At 31.9% G+C, this 22,849-nt stretch overlaps 3 protein-coding genes across 3 annotated transcripts; all 3 read left to right on the plus strand.

Annotated features, from left to right (window-relative positions):
- The first annotated feature begins 1,527 nt into the window (after positions 1 to 1,527).
- On the plus strand, positions 1,528 to 6,728 carry LOC107963858 (protein trichome birefringence-like 41). Its single transcript, XM_016900362.2, has 5 exons — positions 1,528 to 1,867; positions 3,223 to 3,394; positions 4,623 to 4,798; positions 5,386 to 5,544; positions 6,310 to 6,728. Exons 1-5 carry the CDS (start codon positions 1,599 to 1,601, stop codon positions 6,608 to 6,610), a joined length of 1,077 nt encoding a protein of 358 aa, XP_016755851.2. The 5' UTR covers positions 1,528 to 1,598; the 3' UTR covers positions 6,611 to 6,728.
- Positions 6,729 to 7,712: 984 nt separating this feature from the next.
- LOC107963869 (protein VTE6, chloroplastic) lies at positions 7,713 to 11,545 on the plus strand. The gene is made up of 5 exons (XM_016900375.2): positions 7,713 to 8,164; positions 8,949 to 9,202; positions 9,543 to 9,666; positions 10,371 to 10,475; positions 11,124 to 11,545. The coding sequence occupies exons 1-5, from the start codon at positions 7,772 to 7,774 to the stop codon at positions 11,214 to 11,216; spliced, it is 969 nt and encodes a 322-aa protein (XP_016755864.2). The 5' UTR covers positions 7,713 to 7,771; the 3' UTR covers positions 11,217 to 11,545.
- A 3,765-nt stretch (positions 11,546 to 15,310) lies between these two features.
- On the plus strand, positions 15,311 to 18,079 carry LOC107955292 (putative disease resistance protein RGA3). Its single transcript, XM_041104907.1, has 2 exons — positions 15,311 to 15,466; positions 15,558 to 18,079. Exon 2 carries the CDS (start codon positions 16,102 to 16,104, stop codon positions 17,593 to 17,595), a length of 1,494 nt encoding a protein of 497 aa, XP_040960841.1. The 5' UTR covers positions 15,311 to 15,466; positions 15,558 to 16,101; the 3' UTR covers positions 17,596 to 18,079.
- Positions 18,080 to 22,849: the final 4,770 nt, after the last annotated feature.

A 22,849-nucleotide genomic window follows, 5' to 3' on the forward strand; every position in this document is an offset into this window, starting at 1 on the left:
TTCACTAGCGTCGCATTTTAGAATAAAAAACACTCACTTGGTAATTATGTAACAAAAAAAGATAATGTTATGATAAATTTGAATTTAACCGAAGACGTTTAACAACAATAACAATTAAACTTACATTTTTAAATCAAAAAAGTAGAAAGACTAAATTTCTTGAAAGAAAAGTAGAACTAAATTTCAAATGTACAAAAATATATATATAAGCATTGAGCATATTTTAAGTAATTAATTAAATTTTAATGTTATTCACTAAATTCCGTTGCCGACAGTAAAAAGATTCTTTACATTAGTATTGTAAATATTGAATTTTCTTAAAAGAACCAAAGTAAGAAATTTATATAAATTGTTGTCAACAACACAAGAAGAAGATGCATTACCCCCCAAAGGAAGCTTTCCTTAGAAGGATAGTATCTAACTATACCCTAATGATTGCCAATTTAATTGGCCTTCACGTTTTCCAAGCACCTATCTTCGTTTGGTGCAATGGAGGCCAAAACGTTAAAATATAGTCCAACTTTCTATATATATTTGTATATTTGAAGTTTATTTTTAGAAATTGAGTTCTCTATTTTTCGAAATTAATGTTGTTAAATTTATTTTTTAAAATTTATAAAAATTTATAAAGATTCAATATGATAAAATAATTCAATAATATAAATAGTACAAAATGTGAAATTTAATTTAATAATATAAATAGTAAATATAAATAAAATTATTATTTAAGTTTAGGATTTTTTGGACGATTTTAATTTTTTTATTTGAGGGTAAAAGGTGAGAAGTAAAAGTTTAGGGGGAAACTAAAAAGTTTTGGAGGTTGAGGGAGTAAAATGTTGAGGGGAAATAAATGGGAGGAGTAAAATTCTGGGAGGGAAATATTTTTAAAAAAAAAAAGTGGGGGTGGAGGAATGGGTTTCGGGTAAAAGGGGGTGGGATAGGAGGGGAGCAAAAGTTATGGGGGAAAAGTGGGAGGGAGTAAAAGTTTTGGGAGGAAAGTGAAGAGGTTTAGGAGCTTGGGGTAAAAATGTAAATTATTATAGTTTGATATTCGGTTTATTCAAATTATTCGAGTTATTCGAATTCGAAAACTAAACTCGATTCAAACTCGAAATTCGAAAAAAATTGAGTTGACTCAAATAACTCGATTCGATTAACTCGAAATTCAAAAAAAAATTTAATTTTTTCGAGTCGAATCGAGTTTTGCTCACCCTAACTATAGATAATTTTAGTTACAATTAATTTGTATGTTAATTATGTTACCAAATCCAGTGAAACTAATCACTTAAATGAATAATTAACTTTTTAATATTAAAAATTAAGCAACCCAATTCAAGTTCACCGAATTATAGAATCGATTCAACTTGTTTAAATGTATTACGTAAATCAACTGGATTAAATTGTCAAAAAAGAAGAAGCCAAAAAAGGTATCTTTGTTCTAAAGTGATCCCAATTGGCCACCATAGGGAAAGAGAAACGTAACACTTTCCTTCCCAATCCTGATTAGCATATATATAAAAACCCTTTCCAACTGTTGATGGAAATTAATACACATTTTGCTTCCAACACACATAATTGTTCTTTCATCTTCTCTTACAATGGGAGATGGGTTTCCTAGGTTTTGTTGGATTGTGCTGTCTTGGATTTTGATCGTAAGCATTCACCAGGTTCAACTGAGTGAACCACAAGCAGCAGCTGCTGGCTGTGATTATTTCCAAGGGAGTTGGGTTTTCGACAAAACTTACCCTCTTTACAACACCACGGATTGTCCATTCATTGAGAAAGAATTTGATTGCCAAGCCAATGGCCGACCTGATCAACTTTATCTCAAGTATAGATGGAAGCCAACTGACTGTATGCTGCCAAGGTAATTAAGTTCATCTTAGGTTCTATTTTTCATTATTGAATCTTAGTTCAGCTGGTTGATATAATCATTTTTAAAAGGTAGTATTCAACTAGTTTAAATATTCGAACTTAAAATCTAAAATCACTTCTTATATTCTCATATTACTGTGTCCACAAATAATAAAAATTGGATCTTAAATTTATTGAATATTACATTTTAAAAATAAGTAATTGTGGTTTTTTAAACAAAAAAAATTAATATATTCATTTCTGTATTTGAAGAAAATTTTTTGGTGAAATGTACCTATCGTTCCAACTCCTAAGTGATAATTAGGACAGACCTTTTACCAATAAAGGTCCAATAATTTCTGTATAAAAGGGAATTTTTTATTTAACTATAAGGTAGTTGATCCCTTCTTCTTTTTTTCTCTCTTTTTACTTAATTATTTATCAATTTACACTAGTTCGAGTTTTTGTAACAGTATCATGGAGGCTTATGTACTAGGAGTTAGATTGTATTTTGCCTCTTTTACTCAAAAAATGAGTAAATTAATCCTTACACGTTAAATCAATGAGCAAACTAGTCCTTTTAGTTAAAATTTTCATTCATTTTTACTATTAAAAACTGGAGTGACTAACGGAATAACCAGACAATTACACATGACATGCCAAGGGCGAAGCTAGAAAATTCTTTTAGGGGGCCGAAATTAATTTTTAATTTTTAATAGCTTATATCTTTATAATTTTTAAATGATTAAATCAATTTTTTATCATTTTTAAGAGGGGACTAAAATGTAATTTTATCTTTACTAATTTAAATTTTTAAAATTTCTAAAAAGCCTAAATGGATAATTTTCAATTTTAGAGGAGTCGGGGCTCTTACCAGCCCCCCTAGATACGCCACTGTGTCATGCCATATGTACCCCATGTCAAAATACATGAACCAATTTTTAACAGTTAAAATGGATGATTTTTTTAGCAGAATGATTAATTTTCTCATTTTTTGAGCAGAGGAAAGAAAATGCAATCCAATGCCTAATATAAGGGCCTTCATGTCTTTCATTATTACTCAATTATTTGTCATCAAAAGTTGTATACGTTCAAATATAAATACAATAAAACACATAAGTAGTTATTAAACATATCATGCTAATGTCACTGTTTCTTCTTTATCCAAAATTATTGGATTTATGAAATTTGAATTTCAACTTTTCTTGAGAATAAGAAAATCCCATTAAACTTCCTTTTAAGTAAAACGTGTGTTCAAAATCTTGAACTAGGTTTATGCAGCAACAGAAATTCACAAGCTGTTTTTTTATACATGAGATGTGAATCTCAAAATTTTAGGGGTTCTGATCTCATATATTTTGGGTCCAGATTTAATGCTAAGGATTTGTTGAGAAAGTTGAAAGGGAAGAAAATGATGTTCATTGGGGATTCACTAAGCTTGAATCAATGGCAGTCTCTAACATGCATGTTGCATGCATTTTTGCCACAATCAAACTACACTGTTCACAGAGAAGGGAACCTTTCTACCTTTTATTTGCCTGTGAGTTGCCAAATCTAGTAGCTATTTTATTTCCTTCTTATATTTAAAACTTTTCAATGTCACCTTTAGAAGATAGCTGCATGAATCAAATGAGTTAAATCAAATAGACTAATTACTATTGTTTGGCAAAAATACCGAGTAGACCTTTTTAAAAATAGTTATTATACTTTTATTACAACAAAATAAGCAGGGGTGAACCTAAAATTTGTTTTAGCAGGATAGAAATTTAATTATAATTTTTTCATAGATCAAAATATAAATTTATTATGAATTAATTTATAATTTTATCATTTTTAAAGGGATAAAACAGAAATCATTTCATTTTTATGGGGGTTAAAGTGTAATTTTACTATATATTAATTTATAATTTCTTTATTTATAAGAAGACTAGAAAAAATTTTCATGGGGGCCAAAGTACAATTTTACTATATATTAATTTATAACTTCTCTAGTTATAAAAGAACTAAGTTAAAAAAATTTCATTTTTGGGGGCCCCCTTCCTACCCCTTTTAATTCGCCTTTGAAAATAAGCCATTAAACTTTAATTTATAACCGTTACCATTAATTCTTAACTTATATCCAAATAAACCCTTAATATTTTATTTATACTCAAAATAAAAATTAACATAAATAAAGATGAGAGATCAGCTGCCTTGGCCCATTGGTTAAAATGGAAAATTTTTATTTAGGTCCAGAGGTAAAGTCAAAAAATTATTTTAGGGGGTCGGAAATGAATAATAAATTTTTGGAGAGACTAAATTATAATTTTATTATTATCAACTTATAATGTCATAAATTTTGAAAAGATTAAAAGAGAAATTTATCAATTTTCGGGGTTGTCTACTCGCCTTAGTTGGTCTCTATTGAAAATTAATAATTCCATATAAGCCTTTTCAATGCAAAAATATAGCTTTTCTAAATTTATAATTTTAGCTCGACCCCTTAATATAAAATTCTTTGCTTTGCCCCTGATATTAAATCAAAAGATAGAAACTTATTATGTTACTATAAGAATAGAGGGATTTATTTAGCAAAAGCAAACTATTTGAAGGACTTTTTTGGTAGTTTGCACTTATAGTTGGTATTAGTTAGAATTAAGTGCCAAGATTAAGTTTCCTTTGAGATATATAGTTGGTTAAGCAATTTAATAAAAGTGGAAATTTAGACCCCTAAGTTATACCCTTCATGCATTTGGACAATTGTGTTGAGCCAAAAAAAAAAATTGCAGGAGTATGAAGTTTCGTTGATGCTATCACGCAATGCATTTCTTGTGGATATTGTCCAAGAAAAGATTGGCACCGTTTTGAAGCTTGATTACATTAAAAACGGCGAATCATGGAAAGGATATGACTTTCTCATCTTCAATACCTGGCATTGGTGGCTCCACACTGGAAGAAAACAACCGTAAGCAAAACATAATTTCAGCAATTAAAACCAATTTTTTAATTGCATCTCGAGTAGATTTGTAAACAAATACAACACTCGAATTGGGTTGGGTTTGAACCGGAATATCATTCCTATAGTTTTGATTAGACCTGTTTAAAAGTTAATTATTTATCTAAGTTTGAAAGTTCGTTTGAAATTTAGAAGAATTTAGATAAAAATATCAGACTTCATAAATGAGCTTGAGTAAAAAAATTAAACTCGTTTTTAATATGGGTTAAGCTTAAGCTCAAAAAAGTTAAGGATCCAGACATGTTGATGAACTTAAAATGAGTTTGTGATAACTATTTACAAACATTAGTATGTTGGAGCAAAATTTTAAGCCATTATTTGACCCAACTAAATTTAGGTAAACATAAAGTGTGTTAATATCATGCTTAAAGTTTATTCAAACCGAACCCAACCCATAATCACTTCTAACTCTGATTAGTTTGACCCAATCTTTTTATTCTTTTAAATACTTATAAAATCTCATATCCAATTATATTTATATTTGAGCAAAAAATGATGTATGTATGTATGTAACTTGAAAATGAATTGGATATTAGATGGGATTTCATTGAATCAAGAGGAAAGGTGAAGAAAGACATGGATCGTATGGCTGCATATAGAGAGGCACTAAGAACATGGTCAAAATGGGTGGATTCCAATGTTAACACTACAACTACCCAAGTGTTTTTTCAAGGCATTTCTCCGACTCATTTCAAGTAAACTTTAGCTCTTCTCGTCTCTTCTCTTACCATTTGCATTAACTTCCTTGTTCTTATTTTACTTAAAAGAAATAGAATTATGAAAAAAATTGAAAGCCATTTTTTTGCAATAGAACTTAATCCATTTTAATCCCATCAGATTTGGTTCAAATTAAAGGTGTTTATAAGTTGGTGAGTCAATCGGCTTAATTCGCTTTAGACTGCACTTGAAGTTAAGTTTTCAAGTTTCGAGCCAGACTAGCCTTACTTGTTTTATTAGTCAAAGAAAACTATTTTTAATTGTTTTTTAAACAATGAAAATGGACCATTTAGGTAAGCTCAAGTTTGGAAAATTTTTGAAATCCAGCTTAAACTTGACTTGGAAAATGAACACCTATAGTTGAAGGAAACTCATTTGTCATAAAGCACAAATACTTTTATGATTAGAGACGTTAATGGGCTTAAACTTAAATTTTCTTTTTGGTTTAAGCTTGGTTCGAGTTGAAAACTCGTGTTGTTTAAAATATTTCATAAATATTTTCAAGATGAAATATGTGTAAGAGTCATAAATTCAAGCTGTAGTGTTTCCTTGTATATATATATAAATTATGAATCACTCTAAATATCTCAAAGAGAAAATGACAGTTCATTGACATCTATATAAAGATTTTTTTTAAAAATAAAAATCAACAAGTCTCTTACGTTATCCATATATAATATGTGGATGTACAATTATAAACTTCACCTCAAACAAGTCGGTATTTTGATCCACAATTTTGACAGTGGCAAAGAATGGAATGGTACCAAATCAACAACTTGCACACATCAAATCAGACCGGCTACCGATTTAACATACGAAAGTGATCCACCTCCGGAAGTGACGATCGTAAAGGAAGTGCTAAAAAACATGTCGACGCCGGTCGTTTTGCTCGACATAACCAGATTATCACAGCTGAGGAAAGATGGTCACCCATCAATTTATACTGGTCTAAAAGGAAATGATTGTAGTCATTGGTGCCTAGCTGGTGTTCCTGATACATGGAATGAAATCTTATATGCAATTCTTACAAGTAGGAAAACTTAATTCAAGATTATAATTTTTTTTTCAATTTAATGTATTTAGTTAATAAAAAATTAATTTCCCATTGATAGATGAAGAATTTTAAATTTAATAACATAGGCGTAGCCATCAATTTAATGTATTTTTTACCCAAACCCAAATTAAGTCAAGCTCAAACCAATGGAAAACCTACAATATTATTCATAATAATATTAAAACTTTAGATTTTTTTATTAGTATTATATATTTTAATAATTAATTTTAAATATTTTTATTAATAAATAGTATTCAGGTCGCGCCAGCCCAATTTAAAAGAAATTTAACTCAATATAAATTCAACATATTAAATGAATAATTCAAATGTCAAAATGAGCAAAGGAAAATCTAGAGTTGTAAGCTTTGCAACTTTAAATTGGACATGAGAGTTTCTTTTATTGGATACATGCCACATTATTTTTTAACAAAATTCCTTTATTTTATCAATTGAATTTAAATTATTATATTAATAAAATTATTTAATTATTTAATTGTGTTTCAACCTTTTACATAAAATAAAATTTTCTCTTTTAACTTTTTCATCATTTAATTTTTCACTTTTTAAAATCACCCTCAATTTCAAATATAAATTTACTTGTGTAAAAAAAAATCTAAATCTGTTAATTGCATCTAGAACTTTTCAGAGTTGGTCTTGTCAAAATTTTAAGTCTATTTGCTAGGCCTAGGTTTGGCCTAAAAAATAGACTTAAAATTTTGTCTAAATTTGACCCGGATCAAATATTAAAATCAGGCTCGACTCAACTCACCTGAATTAATTTTTCTATAAAAATATTAAAAATAATAGGTCAAAATACTAAAAATATTAAAATAAATGTTTTTTAATAATTTAAAAATAAATTTAAAAATATTTATACTTAGATAAAATTAACAATAAAATAATAGTTATATAATATATAAATAATAAAATAATAATAACAACAAGAAAATAGTAATTTTTTGTCGTTTTGTTAATTCATATCGGACCGGGCTTAACCCGGTTGAGAACGGTACTTATATTTGTACAAAAAAAATCAAAAAAAAATGTGAACGGTACTTAACCCGGTTGAGTCGGAGCTCCATGACCCGAACAGCAATTTATTTTTCAATTCTTCTTCGTTACGCAAAAAGGAAAAAAAAAAAAAACAGCTCATGAAAATGGCATGGTCAAATACTCTGCATCAGATTCACATCAAATCCCCTTCGATCCCTTCTCTCCATTTCCCACATTCCCTCCCAAAAAGCTCCCCATTCCTTCTTAATCCTAACCCTATAAATCCCATTCCCAGATCCCTCAGAATGCAATTCCTTCACAGACCCAACGCTGTCCCACTCGTATCAAGAGCCATGGACATCATCCAATCGTCTCCTCCCACGTGGCAATCCGCAGTCCTCAGTAACCTCTTGATCTTCGTCGTCGGCACCCCACTTTTAGTGGCGGGGCTTTCTCTCTCCGGAATTTGTGCTGCGTTCTTGCTTGGCACTCTCACTTGGCGCGCTTTTGGCTCCCCTGGGTTTCTCCTCGTTGCTTCGTACTTCGTTATTGTGAGTTGCTAATAATATATTATGAATTGTAGCTGAATTATGGGAATTAAGTTAAATTTTGGAAATTGGGTTTTGATTTTGTATCCATCTGGTATTAAAAGTTGCTTGCTTTGGAGAATTAGCTGTCATTGTTTGGTAGTATGGCAAGGAAAATAAACTTAATTTATGTCGAAAGGTTACTTTTTAATTAGTTAGCTATTCAAGTTTGATTAGTTGTATTTAGAGAAATTGATTGTACTAGGTGAAATGAGATCAAAAGATTAACAAAAGTTACTTGATGGTTTCTAGCTTTTTAGCTGAAATAAAGTCCTGTATGAAATGATATAATATTTTAGTTTTCTATTATGGCTTGTTTTCCTTGCAAAGTATGAATCTTGAATTAGTTCCTGCCTCCCTCTTCTAATTCTCCTTACCCATTTCTAGTTGAAAGTTAATTGAAATTCCATGTGATTTTGTGTTATAATTCCAGTTCATAATCTGAATGGAGACAATAAATTTGGATGAAGGAGCTTTAAGCAGTGGGAAAAATCCATAATAATTTGTAATTCTCTAAATCTCTAAACAATCTTACATCTCTTTGTCATGCCTTTCAAACATAGTTGGTATAACTATGTTCAATTGTTTATTATGCTTAGCTATTGTTTAATCATTTTTAATTTTTCATTCCCCCAGCTCCCCAAAAAAAAAAAAGTTTGTCTGAGCAATGAGTCTTTCTCAAAATCAATTTCCAAGGCCATTTTATTTGATTATGACTTTGTGAGTAAAACATGTTTGTATTTGTTAGGGAACCGCAGTAACAAAAGTGAAAATGGCTCAAAAGGAGGCCCAAGGGATTGCTGAGAAGAGGAAAGGAAGAAGAGGACCTGGGAGTGTAATTGGGTCCAGTGCTGCTGGTTGTGTATGTGCTGTTCTAACAATATATGGAGTTGGAGGAGAGGCATTTACACGTCTTTGGCAACTTGGTTTTATTGCTAGTTTCTGTACTAAGTTGAGTGATACAGTGTCCAGTGAGATTGGGAAAGCATATGGCAAAACAACGTAAGTAGTGCATCTCTGTTTGTTAATGTATAGGCACTTTAGATTAACTGTATTAATAATTCTCCTTAGTTCATTCTAAAGAAAGGATATTTCAAATCAAGTGGAATTTAGATCCCTTATGGTTCTTGCTATATTCAAGCTCTATTATTGTCATATATGCTGGTGATAAAGGTCGCTTTGACATCCTATATAGAAACAAAATTTGTGAGTGTTAATATTGCCTCAAATCTTTTTTTTTTTCTTCAAAGGTTTATGTCAATTGCTACTCTCTTTTTTTTTTACTGTTAAACTACACTTTAGAATTGCAAATATAAAGTGTGTGATGTGCCAAAATGAACAGGTACCTGGTGACAAACTTTCAGATTGTTCCTAGGGGAACAGAAGGAGCTGTCAGTGTTGAAGGAACTGTTGCTGGACTTCTAGCATCTATACTGCTTGCCACTATTGGTTGTCTATTGGGTGAGGTAGTACTTGCTATGTACTCATACTATGTGAATAATTTGTTCTGCCATTCATGATACCATTTTTTTTTAATAACAAGCATTATTGTGATCATTACAAAATGTTTACACCTTGTAAGAACCTGGAATTTTTTCTAGTCTCTGCAACAATAGACTAATTGGTGGGGTGGTGCCTAGATGGAATGATTTTGCAGATATAATTTGTTGAAGGTGTATTTTAGATAGTTAAAGGTGTTTTTCAAAGGGAACTCTTAGCAAAATAGCAGATCATGATATATTTATAAATTGATTTTGACATCTCAGTTTAGGCGTGTACGACCTTTGTGAGCATTATTTTGCTGGGAACTTAAATTTCAATTTAATATAGTTCAGGTATTACAATTTGGTAAATTGGATAATATTTTCAAGGGGAAGGAGAATTAAATTAGTTGAAACCGATTTTTATTGTTAGTGGTTTTTTGTATGTGAGTGGATGAGGTTGTCACTCTAGCCTTGCTGCATCTTTAGCTAGGATTTTCTCAAAAATCTTGTATATATCCCTAAGGTTATGGTGTTGTTCGTAGTATTGACGCCATAACCTCTATACACTTTCAAACTGAATATGATCAACAGCTTCTAGAGAATGCATAAATGAAATATGGGTATTTGAATTTATAGAGATGTTCTAAGCTTCTGTTTTTTGCTTTTTCATTTATCTTTGCAAGCAGATAAATGTACCTGAGGTATTGATATGTGTAATAGCATCCCAGATTGCTAATCTTGGTGAGAGCATAATTGGTGCTGCATTCCAAGGGAAAGAAGGATTTCGTTGGGTAAGGAATCATTTGAATAATAGGATGGTTTCTGTCATCCTGTTTTCTTAACCATTTTTTCTTAAATTTAGTGCCTATGTATCTTCTAGATTTTAGTGTTACCGATGAATCAGGCTTGATTCTATATGAATGTATGGTTTGATGTGGTATATCGATGAGATGATTACATGTATATCATTTTGTGGACTCTCATCATGTTTGGATCTGGCTGCACTCCTAAAGCTGTAGTGAGGAAGAATTATATACCCACTGTTTTGGGGTAAAGAAGATCGAAGAGTAAATTTAGAGAGATCAGCCTGTTATAAAACTGCCTGCTAAGGATTAATTCTAGTCTTAATTTTCATTCGATGAAATCACGGTATTGTGCATGTAAAAGGCTGTTATGTTGGTCTGATTCTTCTTTTTGCTTTGAAGTATCCATGTTCAACATATAGTCACACAAGAAATATGGAGATATGACCTTCAAGATACATGATAAACTTTAGCACAAATCTCTATCAGACACTTACCTGAATTTGAGCGAAATATCTGGGTTGGCCATATATAAATCTGCCTAGGATCTATCATCTTAGCATGTTTATATGCTTTTCATTATAAGGCTGAAACTTGGATTCTTTTACCATATTGATTTTGGTTTTCATCTTGCAGCTGAACAATGATGCTGTTAATGTCATCAACATATCCATAGGCTGCATTTTGGCAGTCTTAATGCAACAACTACTCCAAAACTGGCAAATGTAAGTTCACCCCATCATCTCTTTTGCTATGTCAGGTAATTATTGCAGAGTTCATCGACACTGCAATCGACATATTGCAATGTGGGGAAAGAAAAGAAGAAGAAGAAAGAGAAAGTCTTCAATGTAATGCAAGAGATGAGCACAAAGGTGCAACAATTATAGCAATGATTTTGCTAACCTTGAAAGATACTCAAATGATATGGAAAATCATTAGCATAACCATTTGTTCCATGAGTATATTTTAAAAAGGCTTCTCTCTTTTATAGTCTTGGTATTCAAAGATGTATTCCTTTTATCAATCTCCAGTTAGAAATGAATTAGATGCTTTTTAAATTGCATTTCTTAACCAAAATTATTGGCTTTTTTTTATTGTTGTTGAGCCGCACTGGATTTATGGGTGTAATTGAAGCACAAGCTTGACTTGGAACTTTTATGTTCAAAGTTCGGCCCGGGCCCAAGCTTGAGTTCAATTAAGCCATTTGTGAATATATCAACCAATTGTTCCTTTGTAAAGACATGTCTAGTTTGGACTAAACCATCTTGGATTTTTTTTACAAGGTGAGAGTCAATCTCTATATGTTTCGTTCTCTCGTAGTATTCAGGGTTGGTTGCAATCTGAATTGCTGCTTGACTATCATAGAATAATATGATTGGTTCTACTCGTTTAAATCCAAGTTCCTTCAGTAGTCCAGTCAACCAAACTAACTCAGCCATAGTTCTATACTTTGCCTTTGCTGAAGATCGTGATACTGCATTTTGTTTTGTTTTGTTTTTTCCAAGAGATGAGACTTAAAACTTCTGGAGGATGGTCAGGATGGGTGTTTGGTTTACAAGGTAAAGAAAACGGTGAAGGTGGAGTTTGTGAGGTTTTCTTTTTACCTTTCCCTTTGGAGGAGGATGAAGGTTGGATCATGAAATTTTCTGGAAGTTTTTCTGGTGGTCTAGAAAGAATGTCTGCAAGAACATTGGTTTTCCCTTTTATGTGGAGGACATTCTGTCACTAATCGCTTTGACATTGGACTTGAAGCCCAATTCGAATCACAATATGCTACAAGTTATGGAGAACCAACTACAGCACAGAATAAACCTTGTCCTGGATCCTTTTTAATGTATCTGACTATTCTAAGAGCAGCTTTATAATGCGACTTCTTGGGTCGTTGCATAAACTGACTGGATGTTGTACCACAAACGTCATATCTAGCCTTGTATGAGTCAAGTACAAAAGCCTTCTAATAAGCCTTTGATATAATGAAACATCTGTCAATACCTCATCATCATGATTCATTTGCACCATCTCATCTTACTGGAGATGTCAAGTTTTGATTTTGTTCTAAAGGAGTGACAACTATCTTTCCTCCCCCTTACCTCGTGTCTGAAATTAATTCAAGAGCATATTTGCGTTGATTCAGTACAATTTCAAACTGTGATCTTGTGATTTCAATGCCAAGAAAATACTTTGAGATCACCTAAATCTTTCATTTTGAAATTTTGATGCACAGTTCCTTTAAGCTCATTTATAAGCTTGGTATCATTTCCAGAAATCGACAAATCGTTAACATATATCAACATGACAACCAGCTTATAACCTTTCTTCTTGATAAAACGAGAATAATCGTACTTACTTTGTGAATAACCATTTAGAAGAATAGCTTTAGTAAGCTTTAGATTCCACTGTCAGACTTAGCAATTGACATACTCTAGTCTCTCTTTGATTGCGAAAATCGTCTGGAAGAGTCATATAAACCTTCTCATGTAAATCTCCTTGCATTATAGGCATCCATTTGAAACAAGGGCCAACCAAACTATACAGCAAGAGCAATGACCGTGCAAATTGTGACTTGCTTCGCAACAGGGGAAAGTGTCATGAAAATAAAAAACCTGCCTGCTGAGTATAACCCTTCCTAACAAGTCTGGCTTTAAATCTTTCAACCGAGCCATCAGAGCTGTACTTGACCTTGTAGACCCATATGCAACCAATGGGCGTTTTACTAGGAGGTAAAGGAACTACCTCCCACGTGACATTTGATTCCAATGCTTGAATTTCTTGATCCATGGCCTTTATCCAATGTTTATCCTTAATTGCTTCACTTTAGGTTTAAGGTTCAATAATATGGGAAATGGAGGCAGCAAAAAATTGTGTATGCAAAGGTAAATGAGCATCAGCTATACAATTAGATATAGGGTACTAACCTTTATGGAGTGAAGAAGATAAAGAAGAGCAATTTAAATCTTTCATCCATGTAGGATCCTTAAAAGAACGAGTAGTGCGACGTAAAGACAGCTGGTAAGGTAGTAGACTACGAAGGTAATAAGGACTGGTTGGGAAATGGAGCTGAAGAACGACAAGGAGCTAAGGATGAACATTTCAAATGGGATTTTTCCAATTCAAAGCTGAAGTAGGTAATCTGTTAACAATATAACAAGCAGCAAGGATACACTCGCCCCAAAATTTGGTAGGTACATTAGACTGAACTTTGAAAGCACATGCTATTTCTAACAAATGTCGATGCACACAAGAACTTTGATGTATTATGCCTAAGAAGAAAAAAAAGGAGTATATTAGTTAAAGAACTCAGTACTTATGACTTCCAAAAGTTTTAACAACAGTTGAAAATTGCGTGTGAACCAAGGCTATAAACTGTTTCAAAATGACAATAGTGTCGGTTTTAAGCTTAAACAGATGAACCAAAGAAAAAGGAGAATCCGCTCGAGAATAACTAATAGGAAATGGCAATCGTGTTTGTTTAGTAAGAGGACGAACATGGCATGGACTAATATAGTCACTGTTCCAAAATGAAAGAAACATGGCCAAGTCCGGCATGCCAAAGGAAAGACTGATCATGAGATGTCAAAAAGGAAGAAATGGGAGAAGATACAAAAGATGGCAATTGAGGCTGTTGATGCACCAGAATGTAAAGATCATTCTGTTCTTTACCAATCCCCTTCACTTGTCCACTGCAAAGTTGCCGTAAAAGGCAAAAATCGGGATAAAAGGATACAAAACAATGTAAGTCTCGAGTTAACTTGAAAACGAAAATTAAATTGAAATGAAAGTCTGGGACATGAAGGGCATTGGTTAACTTGATAGAGGAGGACAAGACATAGGAACCCATGTGAGTAATAGGGACGGATTTACCAGTGGGAAATTGGACAAATGAAGAATGAAAAGTAAAAGGAACAAGAGAATCCAAATATTGGCAATCAGATATCATGTGGTTGGTGGCCCTCGTCTCCAAAATCCATTGGAAAGATGCAGGCCAAGAAACCATACCTGCCATGTGAGCAGCTACTCCAACAGTTGAAGTGAACTCAAGACTGAGTAAATTCAAGATCAGTAGATACTGTGCCTGAATAAACACAGGTGCAAATACTATGGTAGCATTGTTAGTCATAGTTGACCTTTGTTTTGTAAATTTAAAATCAACAGGATACCCAATAAGCTTCTAACAAGTTTCCCGTTTGTGACCTTTAATCTTTCAATGGTCACACACATCTTTCAATGGTCACAGAATACAATGTTGTAGGTTCAGAAGGAAAAGATATGCCAGAAGAATGTTGTCTTTGAGCTTCCTCTTGAACAAGCACGGAATTAGCTTAATTAACAGAAGGTAAGGGTTCCATTAACAAAACCTGACTTCCAACAACAGCATAAGAATCATTCAGGCCCATCAGAAACTGAAATAACCACTGTTGTTGAATAAGTTGTTGATTCATGCGGGAATTTTCACAAGAAAAAGAACCAAAGCATCGTAATCCCACAAAAGCTTCAATCGTGTAAACAAAACTGAAACAGAGTAAGTACCTTGAGCATGGGAAGCAATCTCACCATGAAGAACCATCAACTTTCTCATATCGTTCTTGAAGTTCTTTCCATGTTGACAAAAATAAACTGTGCGGTATAATTATATAATTAACGTCGCTCAAAATTAACATAAAATTTCAATATTTGTAAATTCGAATAAAGAAGGTGAAATTCAATTATATTACTTTATATACTCAGTGCTTTCTATGTAAATTATTTTCATTATTTTAAATATAAAATGTTTATATTAACATGATAAAAAATAAATTAAATTATATATTAAATAAAAAATAAAATTCAGTTTTAGTTACATTCAAATACTCGATTTTTGGGGTTTTCTGCGCCCTAATAGTAGGAAAAGAAAATTCTCATCAAACCCTAAAGCCCATAAAAGAAAAAGTGAGAAGTTTAGTTGATCTATCAGAATCTCAAGCACTCACCCTTAATTTGCAGTAAGTTGCGAGTCTGCAATTCTTTAGACCCCTTTTCTCAATTGATTTTCTTCTTTAACCAATCGTTTCTCTCGCGCTCTGTTTCTTTTAGGATGGCCGATGAACATATTTCCACAGTCCTGGAGCAGCTACGACGAATCATGGCCGACGAAAGATTTCGGAACTCGGAGTTTCAGATAAACTTGCTTGTATGGAGACTCGAAGCTTTTCAATCTATGATTCTTTAACATGGGGACGGGCTATTTTCGGTTCGGCTATTGGAGCGTGGGATTACTGTTCATGCACTCGATCAAGTGCTATATAACATAGAAGATGTAATTAACGACGTCTTACATTTAGGAGTATCTACTGAATTAGCAGCAGCAGGCCTTGAGAAGTTTGCTTCTACTCAATCAAAAGCAGCATCAGCAGAAACAGCCACTCTTTACATCTTGCGCAAGAGGTTGGAAGAATTGGAGGAGGTATTGATTGGTAATCCGCATGAATCGCATCCCTTGCACTCTAAACGATCTTTTTTTGTAAAATTGTCAAAGTTATATGGTCTAGATGTGGTTAAGAAAGATATAATAAATGTAATTTTGGGTGAAAGTTTCAGGGATAGTAGCGACAGCATTAAAACCATCATTATTGTTGGCATGGAAGGAACGGGGAAAACATATCTTGCACGGTGCATTTGTACTGATTGTCAAGTTCTGGAAATTTTTGACAACATAATTTGGGTGAATGTTTCGGATGATTTTGATTTAGGTAAAATTGCAAGAAAAATTATTCTGTCTCTTGAAGGTTTGGAGCATGACTCTTTGCGTCTCCTAACATTAGTTCCATTGCAAAGTCTGTTAGATAGAATTCAGCGAAAGATTGTTAACAAGAAATCACTTCTTGTTTTAGATGGTGTGGGGAGATATGATTGTGATGATTGGGAAGCACTTAGAGCTGTTTTTCAACATGGCATGTCGGGGAGTGGGATTCTAGTGACTACTCATGAGCACTCGGTTGCAGGAGCAATGGAATCATCTTATAAATTTTGTTTGAGAAAGCTGTCTGATGAGTTGTGTTGGATGATACTTCGTGAAGTTGGATTGAATGATGATACTCTTGAATATGCGGTAGAGGATATAGGAAGGGAACTTGCAAGGAGGTGTGAAGGACTACCCTTTGCTGCAAAGGTTTTGGGAGATGCTATACGACATTATGACTTTGGAATAAGAGGATGGGATGTTTTTCTGAGAAATTGTATCTGGAAATCTCCTAGAATACCCAAATATATGTCTAAAATTCTATCACTATCTTATTGCAATCTACCTTTGTCTGTAAGACGGTGCTTATCGTATTGGGCTATCTTCCCCAAAAGCTTTGAGATTTCAAAAACTCTTTTGGTGCAACACTGGATGGCACAAGGTTGTCTGTACTCATCTGATAATTTAGAAATGGAACTAAAAGGTGAAGAGTACTTTAAATGCTTAGAAGCTCATTCATGTTTCCAATATTGTACCAGAGATGGTGGTATGCTTACTTGTAAGATGCATAGCTTAGTACATGATTGTGTCCAATCTTTGTCCCCATATGATTTAATGATGAGGTTCGAGTCTGTTAAACAGCTGACCTTGAATTTATCTTCTTGGACGGAGGAGGTCAAAGTTGTTGGCACTCATCATTTGGTAATGATGATTGCTCAAGGAGCTGGTTTTCCCATGGACATTAGTGGTGCAGAGAAATTGAGGACCCTTGTTGCTGTTACTCAAGGGTGTTTGATAACTAGTCAAGCATTATCTAACTTATTTAAACAATCCAAACATCTGAGGTTATTGGATTTGAGCTTGACTAGTGGGTGGCATAATTGTTTTGGGCCATCCGGACAAGGTAATATACTAGATGAAATTCCGGTGGAAATCTGCAGATTGATTAATTTGAGGTACCTTAGCTTGGCTGGCAGCAAAGTATTGAAGATATTACCAGAAACATTGTGTGACTTGCATAATTTGCAATCCTTGGATCTTACTGGTTGTAGTAGTCTTAGAAAATTGCCAGATGGAATGGGGAAATTAATGAACTTGAGGTATTTTTATACCTGGTGTTGCTCTAGTATAACTTCCTATCCAAAAGGGATTAGCTGCTTAACTTCTCTTTGAGAATTAACCAATGTCATTGCTAGAGCTGATCACAATGATGCAAAGGAATTCACTCTTGGAGATTTTGAAAAGTTGAACAACCTTTGTGGACATGTTCGTGTGAAACTGGTAGGGAATGCGATGGATGCAGATGAGGCTATTAGAGCTAACCTTTGGAACAAGAAGGATCTTGACCGTATCAGAATAAATCTGGATGGGGATATAGGGAAAGAAAGCCAAGACGTTATAAAGAAAGCATTAAACCCGCCTTCCGACTTGAATATAGAGTTCGTAGGGTGGTGGTTCTAGTCCAGAAATGTAAGGATGCTGCAAAGCAACAGGTAGTCTCTCTGTCTCATTTTCTCTTTTGTTGTAGCTTTGATGGTTCAAATTCAGTATTTACTCCTATGATTCATTCAAACCCAAATTTCAGTTGTGTTATAGTAGTTCTAGTTTCTGTTGTTATCATCTGATTAGATGGAATATTATGAAATCTCTTATAACATTACAATGACAAAGATATCGGCTTGTCTATCACATGAAATTTCTCTCTTGCTAAAGCATGCTCTGAATGAATCACTTTAAAACGGCAAGATAACTTAGATTATCCTTATTTTCTTTTGCTGGACATACATATCCCGTGTGAGACATTGTCGTTATCGGTGGTACTGTAGTTAAAGTTGGAGTATATTTTTAGTATTTTAGTTTTTATATTAGGATTTAATCAGTTATTAAGATGGATTTTTTCTGGAAAAAACATGGATACTTTTTTCTAAAATTTTTTATTAACTCTTTTGAAATTTGTTAAATTTTTAATTATTTTTATTAGTTTTTGAATTTTTATGAATTATAGGTAGGCTACCACACGAATTGATCACGTCAATATTGTTAAAATTTTAATAATTTTTTTAATTCAAAAGAAAGTAATATAACTAAATTGTAAAGGTAAGTGTAAAAGTCAAAATGACAAAATAAGTCAACATTAAAAGATTAAATTTATCACGATGCCTTTTTTATATACTCATAATTAATTATAATAAAAAGTTAACTTTATTCAGATATATTTGTTATTTTAAATAAATATTCAGAATACAACTTGAAAATAATCTCATGTTTATAATTATAACACGAAAACTTTACTTACTATATAATGGAAGAGTATTTGGTATATTAACAGTGTGCCTTTTTTTATTGCACAAGTATGTGTAAAAGATTAATATATGTCTTTATTTTTTAATATTTTATTATACTTTCTAAGACACTTGTCAATCTTTTAACTTTGCTTATAAAATTTAAAAATTCCACTAATAATCTCACCTAGCAAAATGGATTAAAAACATTTAAAGTAATTTAGTTGAATTATGATAAAAGGTCAATGTTTTCTAAAATGCTAAATGGCATAAATTTGAGTTTGTCAAATTCTCTAGCATTGGGAGGTAAGTCAAATTGCAAACTAAGTTGAATATTTTTTGGCTTTTCAGTAATCATATTCATGCTAATATTTTTAGATTTAATTCTCACTTTCAATATTAAAAGAGGGTTCAAATGCAACTTGGAGTCAACATGAACATGATACTTTGAAAACCCTAAAGGGCACTTGCACTCTTGTTTTGGAGGTGAGAAGACCTACAACAAGTTTTAATAGAATTTGATATAGTTGAAAAAGATTCAGAGGAAAATGGTACCAAAATCTACAGTCGTGGAATACGATGAATGTATTAAAATATATGAAATTGGTTGATGGTTTTATTTATTGTCTATTAATATTTTAACTAATCAACTAAGTAGTAATGAAGAGGACATGACACTTAATTATTATAGTGACAGTTTCTAGTTAAAGTTTCAAAATATGAAGATGCATTGACATCAAATCACTAATTTTTATGAAAAATGTTTTTAACCAGTTCATATCCCCAATACCATTGAACGTTGAATCAAATGGTTTTGTTGATTAGAGAAAGACACTAAGAAATGTAGAGGAACATGTATGCGTAAGAGAGAATTTGAGACACATTTAATAAGTTAACATTGGAAATTTTATATGTGGATCATAGCAAAGAAGAAAGAGACTGTTGAGAATGATCAAACTTGGAGCATATGTTTAGATCCATGTGGAGGTACCTATTAGGTAAGTGAAACAAGCAATTGAAATGATGGAGAGTTTAGTACACCGGTATCGTACTATGATAATTTATGGTCATTTTTAATTAATACAAGTCAAAAATAATAATATTTAATAAACCTAAAATTAATGGGCAAATAGTGATGAGTTATCCTAAAATAGAATTGAAGAGGATAAGGTCCTACAATTAATAATAAGAAAAGTGAAGACTCCTTGAAAAGATTAAGGATGTACTTTGATTAAGAGTGGTTATAAAAAAAAAATTGGGGGGAAGGCATAGAGTGGAGTAAGGAAAGTGGTGTGATTGCCCATTAACATAAGTAAAAAATATGCGAATGATTGCCCTTTAACATATAGAGTAGGTAAAATTGACTTGTTTTTCTAGAAAGACAATAGATAAGCCTAAAAAGTTATAAAAAGTAATTGTTATAATAGTTAAAATGAGAGGAAAAAATAAGATATTTTTGTTTATGAGAATTAAGTGTCGTGAGTCGGGATGAAAAGATTAATCATTGTTACGACAGTAAATACCTTGATTACAACGAAAAAGATAAAATACCATTTTACTTTATAGAAAATTCTCATGATTTTATAAAATATACCATGAATATATTAAATCATATAAAAAGCGTAATTCTATAACTCATACCTAATTTAAATACAGGATGGTATTTAGAATGATTATAAGAAAATGCTTGTTCATGAATGTTGTGAGTTTTTTTACATTAAATTTCTAGAAATTTTGAGAGACCTAGTTAAAAGTTTCAAAAAAATTTACAAAGCAGAAAGGCCTAATAGCAGTTTTCCAAATCTTGGGGACAATGTACCCTCTGGCTCCCGTCAGGATTCACCTGGTAATTTATAAAAAGGAATAAACAATCACTTGGTAACTCACAACTCACAAGGCATAAAATATAATCACGTCAAGCAGCAAAACACAAACCTTTTTTTATATTCCAATCTAATACAAGTGATAATATCAACTCTTAGAGCCCTAACTCTTAAAGTATCAGCACATAATTTTAACCACTTACTTTTAATAAATACCACCATCACTACCATTATCACCACCGACAGAGCCTCTCAATTCATATGTCCTGCAAAAAATGGTGTCAACACTAACAAAAAAACCAAAATTATATCATTAAAATATATTTGTATTTCTTAAAAGGCAGATCATTCAGTTTTTCTGGACAAGTTTCCCTATCCAATCTAATACAAGTGATAATATCAACTCTTAGGGTCTGTTTGATTGACGGAATTGATTTTCCGGAAAATCATTTCCAACTTTTCCAGCGTTTGATTGGCGGAAAACATTTTCCATTTGGAAAATGAACTCCAAAACAAGGGAAAATGTGTTACATTTTAGGGAAAATGTCTTACTCTTTCAATTTCCATAATTTTGGGCTTTTCCCACCTACCTCTAATTACACAAAATATTTTCAGATTTAATTTACTAATTTTGGCTTTTACAAGGTCAAGATTTGACTATCCCATCAAATGTCCCAAATTTATAATTTGGTCCCTCTTCTCTTTTCCATGCTTCAATCTAACCCCTTCTTTGCTTGTTTTTGATTTAAAGTGCCCGAATTTTGTTCCTGTCAATATTTAAACACAAAACGCACCAATTACCTGGGATTAATTTGAGAATAAGTCGAGTTGAACACGTAAATTATGCAAAATTAACAAGTTATCATTGACCATTAGTGCTACGTCAGCACAAACAAACGGTGTTAGTGCAGAGATACCAACCTAGGTGACAGAATATAAATTCAGGTACCAATTAGATAAAAAAAAATCATACACCAAATAAATACTTTTGAATAAGTTCGAAAATAGACGACAAATTATCCTTTCTTTTCTCTTTTTATCTACCTGTAATATTTGAATATGAAAAGAAGTTACACAACTTTTCAATTTCAATAGTAGTTATTTAACTTTGCCTAGTTGAGTTTTACATAAAATTTCTTTCTTTCGTTGAACATGCTCTCAATGAATCACTTCAAACCCCCAAGATCCTAATATTTTGCAGAACATATCAATTGAGAGGCTCTATCGATGGTGGTGGTGGTGTTAGAATCCGTTTATGCTGGTGGTAGCATTTTGTATTTTTTTTATCGTATTTATTAAAAATAAGTGGTTAAAATTACGTGTTGAAAATTTAAGATTTAGAGCATATCGCCACTCGTATTAAATTGTAATATAAGCATCGATTGTAAAAAGAAAAGTTTGTGTTTTGCTTGTACTGTCTCATAAAAGACATTAAGTAATTTCGTTGTCGTGTTTATATTTTATGCCTTATGAGTTACCAAATGGTTGTTCATTCCTTTTTATAAATTACTAGCCGAATCCTCTTCAGTGATGGAGCTTGAAAATTTTTTGGGAGGGTCGGAATTAAATTGTATATTTGTATGATGGTAAAAATAGAATTTTATAATTTTAATAGCTTATATCTTTATAATTTTTAAAAGGTTAAATCAAAATTGTATCATTTTAAGAGGTCAAAGTATAGTTTTACTATTACTAATTTAAAATTTTATAAATTATAAAGGGCCTAAATTAAAATTTACTATTTTAAGGGGGCTATGGCGCCTTGGGTCTCCACTACGTTATGCCACTGATCCTCATGGAAGACAGAGGCTACCTTGACCCCCAAGATTTAGAAAATTGCCATTTGACCTTTTTAATTTTATAAAATTTTTAATTTAGTTTATTAAAATTCTGTAAATTTTCATTAAACAATTTTTAAAACTTTTAATTAGATCTCTCAAATTCTTTTTGGAAATTCTTATTTTCTCAATTAATTTTTTAATTAAACTATTCAGAATTTTTGATAATTCTCATTAAACCTTTTTAAAATTCTCGAAATTTTAATTAAATTGGTAAAATTTGAAAAATTTTAGTGAAGGGAATCCCTCCCACATATTGATCAAGAAAGCTTTGAAAAAATATTAATTAATTATATGTTTGAGAGATTAATAATGTACTATTTGGCTCCCAACAATAATAATTCACTCTTAATTTTGCTTCTTTTCCCTTTTTCTTTTACTTGTTTTTGTGAAAGATATCATAATATATGTTTTAAATAATTAATGTAATAATAGAAATATTAAAAAATATAGTTAATAGTAACAATATTTTATACAAGCACAA

Source organism: Gossypium hirsutum, chromosome D11 (genome assembly GCF_007990345.1).
Source record: "Gossypium hirsutum isolate 1008001.06 chromosome D11, Gossypium_hirsutum_v2.1, whole genome shotgun sequence".
Lineage (NCBI taxonomy): Eukaryota > Viridiplantae > Streptophyta > Magnoliopsida > Malvales > Malvaceae > Gossypium > Gossypium hirsutum.

What these genes read in the sequence shown, in the direction of transcription:
- LOC107963858 (XM_016900362.2), top strand. Translation starts at nt 1,599, where the DNA reads ATGGGAGATGGGTTTCCTAGGTTTTGTTGGATTGTGCTGTCTTGGATT. An exon ending in TTTCTACCTTTTATTTGCCT is followed by an intron (nt 3,395 to 4,622) that starts GTGAGTTGCCAA and finishes AAAAAATTGCAG; the next exon opens with GAGTATGAAGTTTCGTTGAT. An exon ending in ATTTCTCCGACTCATTTCAA is followed by an intron (nt 5,545 to 6,309) that starts GTAAACTTTAGC and finishes CAATTTTGACAG; the next exon opens with TGGCAAAGAATGGAATGGTA.
- LOC107963869 (XM_016900375.2), top strand. Translation starts at nt 7,772, where the DNA reads ATGAAAATGGCATGGTCAAATACTCTGCATCAGATTCACATCAAATCC. An exon ending in TTGCTTCGTACTTCGTTATT is followed by an intron (nt 8,165 to 8,948) that starts GTGAGTTGCTAA and finishes TGTATTTGTTAG; the next exon opens with GGAACCGCAGTAACAAAAGT. An exon ending in TTGGTTGTCTATTGGGTGAG is followed by an intron (nt 9,667 to 10,370) that starts GTAGTACTTGCT and finishes CTTTGCAAGCAG; the next exon opens with ATAAATGTACCTGAGGTATT.
- LOC107955292 (XM_041104907.1), top strand. Translation starts at nt 16,102, where the DNA reads ATGGAAGGAACGGGGAAAACATATCTTGCACGGTGCATTTGTACTGAT.